At 31.5% G+C, this 8,539-nt stretch overlaps 1 protein-coding gene across 1 annotated transcript; it reads right to left on the minus strand.

The window, feature by feature from the left end:
- Positions 1-1,663: 1,663 nt before the first annotated feature.
- LOC131655784 (protein terminal ear1-like) lies at positions 1,664-4,489 on the minus strand. Its single transcript, XM_058925593.1, has 5 exons — positions 3,722-4,489; positions 3,030-3,555; positions 2,719-2,838; positions 2,447-2,588; positions 1,664-2,365 (listed from the first exon to the last, which is right to left on the minus strand). The coding sequence occupies exons 1-5, from the start codon at positions 4,275-4,277 to the stop codon at positions 2,120-2,122; spliced, it is 1,590 nt and encodes a 529-aa protein (XP_058781576.1). The 5' UTR covers positions 4,278-4,489; the 3' UTR covers positions 1,664-2,119.
- Positions 4,490-8,539: the final 4,050 nt, after the last annotated feature.

Below are 8,539 nucleotides of genomic sequence, written 5' to 3' on the forward strand. Positions count from 1 at the left end.
CTTTAGTGAATAGACACGGTTTAAACAACGGGGGAATGCTCGAGGAACCGAATGATGCCTCAAATTGGTGGAAGAGTATATATCAAACTGATATAGGCAGGTTTCAAACAGAAAATGAGTATTCAGTGAAAGAGGTTTATAAGAACTTATCATCTATTGAACAATCTTCGCCAAATCATCCATGGGCGAAGGTGTGGAATAGGGCAGTGCCGTCAAAAGTGGCATGTATGGTATGGAGAATGCTGCAAAACAGAATCCCTACTAAAGATAACTTAAATAAGAGGGGTGTTATAGGCCAGGGGCAGACTAGGTGTCCGGGTGAGTGCGGGGGAGAGGAGTCGGTCTCTCACATATTTTTTGAGTGTCCAATATTTGCAGGTGCATGGGGACACTTATTCAAATGGATTGGAGTTCAGTCGGTTATACACAACGACGGGTGGAAGCACTTGGATCAGTTTGAAAGCATGATAGGAAGAGGTAAATTGCTGTCAAAGAAACTGTCGGTAATCTGGTTTGCGTGCGTATGGAGCATTTGGAAATCAAGGAATGGAAAAGTCTTCCGAAACGCCGAAATTAGCATTGAGAAAATAGTAGAAGAGGCAAAAATCTCTTCTTGGAAATGGCTCAGAATAAAAGCAAATCAGATTTCGGATGATATTGGTGCGTGGTGCTTGAACCCTGCTGCGTGCCTCGAAATCGTTACCGAATAATCGCATCTCAGGCGCTTTGCAACAGTGACAGGAAGGAAGCTGGATTATCCTTTTGTTGATGTGTAGAGGTTTGGCGCGATTGTACCGACGCGAAGTAGTCGCCTGTCGATTCAAGTCTGCTGTTTGCAACAGCCAGTGGTCATTGGAGTGGCAGCATTTGATGTTTGGTGTATTCTAATTTTGTGCTGTTTTGGAGGTTAACTTCATCGTAGGGTCGTTGGCTTAATTGTTTCTGGTATCAACATTTTATAGAATATTTGAGGCTGCATTTTATTTTTCTGGTTTTTGAGGTGTCTTTGCTTCTATAATTTTGATGCTAGGTGTGAGCTTTTACTGGTTTCTGCTCTAGTGCTTTGCAGCAGCTTATAATGTTTGGTCTGGGACTATTATAAATTTGTAATATGCACTTCTTGTGCTTCTTTATTTAATATATTTGGCTTATTCAAAAAAAAAAAACAGTTGTCTAATTCAAATATTCCTTGTCTAAAACACTTGGTTACAAGATGAGTCTTTTATTTTTCAACAATTCCATTATATTTTAATTTGCATCCGAAGAAAACAAAGCATTTTGAAGGTTTGTCTAATCCTCTACTAATGTATAGACTAAACAACTAGGTCCATAATCTTAATATTCTTAACCAATTTTTGTTTCTAATTGTTCATTACTTTCTTATCTTATGTGGAGGGTGCAGTCAAGCATGTATACTAGAAACAAGATGTGGAAAGGACATTCAAGCACAGTCAAGCATGTATAGTGCACACATTGGCATGTGTTAGACACACGTTAATATGTGGAAGGCAGATGGCACCATAAATTAAACATTTAAACATAACCAAACATCAGTTAAATATTACCATAGCTTACATTTTTCAGAAAATCTATAAACTCCATAATGCATACACAAGGAAGTGTTACCTCCTATTAATTAACACTTGAAATCTCCTATGTAACACATACATTAAACACATTGTTATTATCTCATTTATTCCAACAACCACCGTTCCAAAGCCATATATAATAAAATTATTATAACTGCCTAAAGAGCAGCACATATGGTATCCACTTATTCAAGGTACTCTAATCTAAGCAATAAATAATAAACAAACATCATAGATTCTAAGTCTTGAAATTTAAATTTGTAGGCAAAGAAAACACTAGTACATCTGAAGTGCCAGAACCTAAAAGACTAGACGAGAGACTTAATTTAAAAGGACATAAAAAACTGACTAAAACATAACTAAAAGGCAAGAAAATGAGAGATAGAGGGGGAAATGAGCAGTGAGCAGCGAGCAGCAAGAGGTTCAACGTTGTAAGACGGTGGGGGCTTATGAGCAGAGAGAACACATATGTGGCTCGTTGCTCAACAACCTTTAATTCTTGATGTGCTAGGTGTAAATAAATGCACATTTCACTTCACATCTAATTTATCATCATCATCATCATCACCGCCACCACTACTACCTGCTACCACCCTATGATCTCGACCCTCCATCTTATCATCTACAGCACCCATTCGTACCATGCTCCCCACTACTGGAAATGGCTCCGTTAATTGCTTCCCATCTCGAGGCGGTGAAAATACGACCGGCAGATAATGCTCCATCTCACACGGGAACTTTGAGTTCTTAAAATGCTCTTTCAAAGCTTCCAAACCCTTTTAAATAAAAAACAAAATCTTAATATTTTTCATCATATAATAATTTACTACTAATACTCTAATATTAATATGTACTACCTGAACTCTAGCGTAGGTAAGATGACAGATTTTTCTGGAGTTAAAAACCTCCCAACGTTGTTGCTGGAAGGCCTTGTAGAACCTTAGAGTAGCTTCCGGAGATGTCATATTCACGAACCCGTATCCAACGTTGCACTTGTTCCTGTCAAATTATATATATATATATATCACGGATTTGCCATAGAGTGCATTGGAGAAAGAAACACGCAAAAAAATAATAATAAAAGAATGGCATTGCACAAGAAACATGATGAAAAACAAACACTGCTTACTTGAAATCTATAGGAAGGTATACGAAGTCATAGGAAGATAGAGGCTTGTCATCGCCGTCGCCTATCTGCTCGTTGCAGCGTAAACAGTGGTTGTCCAACATGTTCAAGAGTAGCTTCTGACTATATCCACTCAAACAAAATAAAACAATTAAGAAAGCATGTAGTACTAGCATTGTCACTTTCTTTTGTCTTTATCTAAACTTTTGTAGTATTTCAATGAGGGTATCATAGTAATTTTAATTAAAAATAAAAAAATAAAACAGACACAGCAGATGTTTTTTATTTTTCATTAAATTAAACAAAAGACGTACCTGTACTTGTTGGGTATGTTTTTGATCATGAGAGTAGTTCTAGAATCGGATTCAACAATGGCATCTTCTTTGATAATATAACGAGTCTCATTCTTATAAGGTTGCTTCCCCTTCCAATTCCATGGTCTTTCTCCAATGAATTCCCTACCAAAATTCCTCCTAGGGGAAAAATGATTTTCATCCCCATTCAAACTATTCGAACTCATTGAACCAGTCCCGAAATTCTTGTGCGAGAATTGCGGTGGGCCAAAACGACGTCGGGGCGAGGGAGGTGGAGGAGGAAAGTTGAAATGAAATGGCTTATTGGAGATATAGGTATTAGGATTAGGATTTGGATTACTTGAATGGAAGAATCTTCTTCCATAATAACCACTTTGTTTACTAAACTCAATAGCAATTGATTTTCCTTCGATTTCTTTTCCATTCATTTCTTTCAAGGCTTTGCCAGCATCTCTTATGTCGAAAAACTCGACGAATCTTTGACTCTTTTTCTTCCCTGGAATTTCCCTCACTTCCTTTATGGCTCCTATAATTAAAAAGTGGACACACATAAACACACAAAAAGAATGAGATAGAGACATGTCTTATTAAGATTTTATTGTTTTTTATTAAAAAACACTCTACTTTCAGATCTCACTTCTGTAACAAAAAGGTGAAAAATAAATTAATTAAAAATTAAAAGAAGTGAATACCAAAAGGCTCGAAAACTTGTCGTAGTTTTTCAGGTGAAACGTCGTCGTCTAAGTTGAAAACGACGAGGGTTCCTTGATTCTGAATATCGGAGAAAACATAGTGAGCCCAGAGTGGCACACCGGCTACGAGCCCCGGCGGGGGAGGAGGTGGAGCGGGATGAAATTGGGGCTGAGACATTGGGTTAAAAAACGAAACGCAGTGGACATGGTGAGTACGAATGGCGGTGAACGCCGCCTGTGCGTGTCTGAGGTCATAGAAATGTGCCGTCACGATACCGTAACGGAAGGAGTCCGTTTGGATAGCTCTGACTTCACCGAAGGCCTGGAGATCTTTCCGGAGGTCGGATTCAGTAGTGGGAGGGACGGGACTGAGGAGGACGGAGCGGGTGGGTAAGGTGGAGAGATGCGGCGGAGGTGTGACGGCGAAGTGAGGGTAGGGATAGGGAACTCCGACGGCGACGGAGAGGGGAATGGGGTTTGTTGTTGTAGGGGTAAACTCTTGAGCCGTAGGGTTTAAGTTTCGTGGGTAAGGAACATTGATACCGGTTTCTCCCATATTTGTGGTTAATAGAGGGAGAAAACAGAAATAAAAGACTGGTTATTGTGTTTGTTTTTGTTTTGTCTGTGAGAGACAGTGAATGAGTGAGTGTGAAAGAGTGAAATTGAAAAGGGGAAGAAACAGAGGAGGGACACGAAGACGGGAGAAGGACAGACAAGAGAGAAGAAATGAATAAGAGTGGGCTGTTTTCCTACTTCTTATTAATTACCTAAATACTTTCCTTTCTCCAACAAATATGTTTCACTCTTCTTCTCCCTCTATTTTTATTATTAGAGCTTCTTTTAGAAAAATCTAACCTATTTGATTTTAATCCAACGATTAATGTGCTTCTGATTTTATAGTCTTAACACTTCATCTAATTTAAGACAGATTTGTTTTAGCTTTAAAAAAATGAATTTTTTTTTTTAATTTTTGAAAATAGATTTTCTAAAACCGTTTTTTAAAATATTACAAGTTTTTTTATATTTATTTTTTCTAAAATGAAATACTTAATTTGACATCCTATAACAAAAACACACATTATTGAAGACCAAAATTTTGTCAAAATCGCAGTTTTTCAAAAAGTTGTATTTCAAAAATGATTTTTATGAAAATCTATTTGAAATAGCTTCAAAATTAAGTGATTTTTTAAAATTTTGATATCCAAATTTTTTTCCCATAAAAAGACGAAATACCTAAAATCACATTTTAAGAATAACTATTCAAACAAAATTTTTATTTGGAGCTTTTATAAAATGTTTCTTTGTATAAAAATAATTCACAAAATCATGTAGCACTATAAAAAATCATTTTTAAAAAAGCCAAAATAAATAGGCCCTTAATACTTTTTTTAGTGTAGATTTGGTTCGGCTTTTGAAAAGACAAAAAGTAATTTTAGAGAGGTAGAATTGATTTTGGAAAATGTTAAGATGTTTGGTTAGGCAAAATTAGAATTGATTCTGTCTTCAGAATTGGTTCTATTTGAAGCTGGAATTTGTAGCTTCTGGCTTCAGAATTGATTCTGGATGATTTTTACGCTGTAATTTATTGTTCAACTCCCTTTTACATAAATATATTCAAACATAAATCAATTATGCTAAATTTTATTCTGATAAAATTAATTATACCAAACTCAATTATGCTAGATTCAATACGTCAATCCAAACACACCCTTAATTTTAATTTGGTCTCGAAGACACATTGTGGTCGTTGATTAAAATAAGTATATTTTGTATTTTTTGATTAAATAATCGAGATACATGGAATTGAATACATTGACACTATATATTCTTCGAGATGAATTATATTCATTTATATTTTTTCAAATTAGGTAACATTTAAGAAATTAATATAATTTGACTTTATCAGAAAATTTAGTGGTTTTAAAATTTTATACTATTTTTAATTATTTAATTAAGAAAAATAAATTATTCTTTTATTTAAAGAAAATAACAACTCATTCATGAATAAAAAGTTATTTCTTTATTTCCATTAATCTAACTGTGTTAATTAATTTTTTTATATAGAATAATATTTCCAAAAATAAATATATAAAATGATAAATTAAAGTCATTATATTAGTAAAGATCAATAGTTAAGATTTTGAATAATTCTTTTAAACTTACATTTCGAGTAAGAATATCCCCCACTAGGGGTGCTCAAAACCAAACCAACCCAATAGAAAACCGCAAACCAAACCAAACCAAACCGAAACCGCAAAAAACCGCATTTGGTTCGGATTAGTTTGGGTCATTTTTTAACAAAACCGCACGGTTCGGTTCGGTTTGCGGTTTGTATTTTGTAAATCGAACCAAACCGAATCAAACCGCATTATGTTACAACCTAAATTTTACTTAACTCACATCCAACCCAAAATTAAACCTATTATACATTAGCCTTATGAATACGAACAATTTTCTCATCCTTACACATATAATTTCAGTCGCGATCTTCTCAAATCTCTAATAACATTATTTCACCTTCTTTGCCACATACATCTTCTCTCTTCTTCTATAATCTTTACTCTCCTATATTTTTCTTTTTCACCTTCTCATTTTTATGTAAATGTTCCGTATTTCGGTTTCATTTTTATCGCACATCTTCTTCTCTAATCTCTCAACACTTTTTCTTTTTCTTTTTCACATTCACTAATCTTTCGTCTCTTCTATTTTTTTGTTTCATTATAATAATTTTATATTGTTTTATGCTATTATTTTATGTTTAATATTTCACTTTTGTCTAATTTAATTTTTACATATTACATGAAAATTGTTGTTATTTGTTAGTATATGAATGTCTAAATATAAAATTATGTTGTCATATATATATATATATATATATATATATATATATATATATATATATATATATATATATATATATATATATATATATATATATATATATATATATATATATATATATATATGTGTGTGTGTGTATGTATGGCTCGATAAAATATTTGTAAAAAACCGAACCAACCGAACCAAACCAAACCGCATTAGTTTGGTTTGGTTTGGTTCGGATTTTTTTTAAAAGTCAACCGAACCGAACCAAACCGCACTATTTTTTCTCTTGCGGTTCGGATGATTTTTTTCGTCAAAACCGCCCAAACCGCACCGCGAGCACCCCTATCCCCCACACACACATTTCGAAATGTAAGTTTAAAAAAATTACTTCAAATCTTAACTATTGATCTTTACTAATATAACGACTTTAATTTATTATTTTATTTATTTATTTTTAGAAATATTATTCTATGTAAAAAAATTAATTAACACAGTTAAATTAATGAAAATAAATAGTTAAGATTTAGAATAACCTTTTCAAACTAAACAAACTCGAAAATTCTGACTCATAAAATTATTCATATGATTTTATTTTGTTAAGAATAATATAAATTTAGGTGTAACAACAAAAAACTTAAAATATTGTTGAACACAACATAAAAATTTATTCATACTTTTAGTTATAAATGTTATTTAAAAAAGAATCACCATTTAAAAACTAACATTCATAGTCAAAAATATTATGAAGATTATATAAAAAAATAAAAATATCTTTTATAATAATAATAACACTCAAATTCAACCTCTATTATAATAATAATAATAATAATAATAATAATAATAATAATAATAATAATAATAATAATAATATTAATAATAATAATAATGACTAAATTATTGTTTTGGTTAGTCAATTTTATCTAATTTATAAAAATTTATTATTTAAAAAACAAAAAATATTGTTAATTTTGAGTGCAAAAATATGAAAATAAAATCAAAATTATTTAAATTTAAAATAAAATGATTAATTTTGGGAATCAAATAAAGTAGAATGACCAAAACTGTTATTAAGCTCACAATAAAATATTGTATGTTTTGTTAATAAAAACACTCAAATTCAACCTCATGTTTAACCTATATGAAAAATGATGAAATATTTATTTGTACCTTATATTTTTATATGTAAGTTTCATAATAGATTTATAAATGGGAATTAATCAAGTTTGATAAGAAATTTATCATTTAAAAAATAAAAATATCATTAATTTTAAAAGCCAAAAAATGAGAGTGAAATTAAAATCATTTAAATTTAAAATAAAATGATTAATTTCGTAAATCAAATAAAATAGAGAGACCAAAACTGATTTTAAACTCATAATAAAATAATGTATGTTAAAAAAATTAAGATGTAATATTGCACTTACTTCTTAAATTAACTATTGTTTGTGACAATATTTTGAATTTTATATATATATATATATATATATATATATATATATATATATATATATATATATATATATATATATATATATAATTTTTGTCAAATTATTCATAATTCTTAATTTTAAAACCAAAACAATAAAATAAATAATAAAGAACAAATAAACAACAAGGGACTATACCAAGACCCTCCCAGTGACTAATAATTCTATAATTAAGAAGTCCTAATTTGTTTCTATAAACCGCATAAAGGCCCCAGACGGCTTGTATCAAGACAAAGATAAAGAGGAATTGAGAGCTAAAGAAGCTAACAAATCCGCATACTAGTTACCTTCTCTGAAAATATGAGAAATATGGAATCTCAAATTCCTAATTTTGGCTAAATAGTTAATCCAAGTGGTTCTAATATGCCATGGAAGCACAAAATGATCTGTAACCGCCAACAAAGTAAAAGTGGAATCAGTTTCAATCCAAACATTATTCCAACCAAAATAAGTAGCAAAATCAATGGCATTAATTACTCTAAAAAGCTCCACAGTAGTCGAAGAA

The sequence above is a fragment of the Vicia villosa genome, linkage group LG3 (genome assembly GCF_029867415.1).
Source record: "Vicia villosa cultivar HV-30 ecotype Madison, WI linkage group LG3, Vvil1.0, whole genome shotgun sequence".
Lineage (NCBI taxonomy): Eukaryota > Viridiplantae > Streptophyta > Magnoliopsida > Fabales > Fabaceae > Vicia > Vicia villosa.

Coding starts and splice junctions, on each gene's coding strand:
- LOC131655784 (XM_058925593.1), bottom strand. CDS start 4,277: ATGGGAGAAACCGGTATCAATGTTCCTTACCCACGAAACTTAAACCCT. Junction 3,556..3,721: donor ACAAGTTTTCGAGCCTTTTG/GTATTCACTTCT, acceptor TTTTAATTATAG/GAGCCATAAAGGAAGTGAGG. Junction 2,589..2,718: donor TACCTTCCTATAGATTTCAA/GTAAGCAGTGTT, acceptor ATAATTTGACAG/GAACAAGTGCAACGTTGGAT.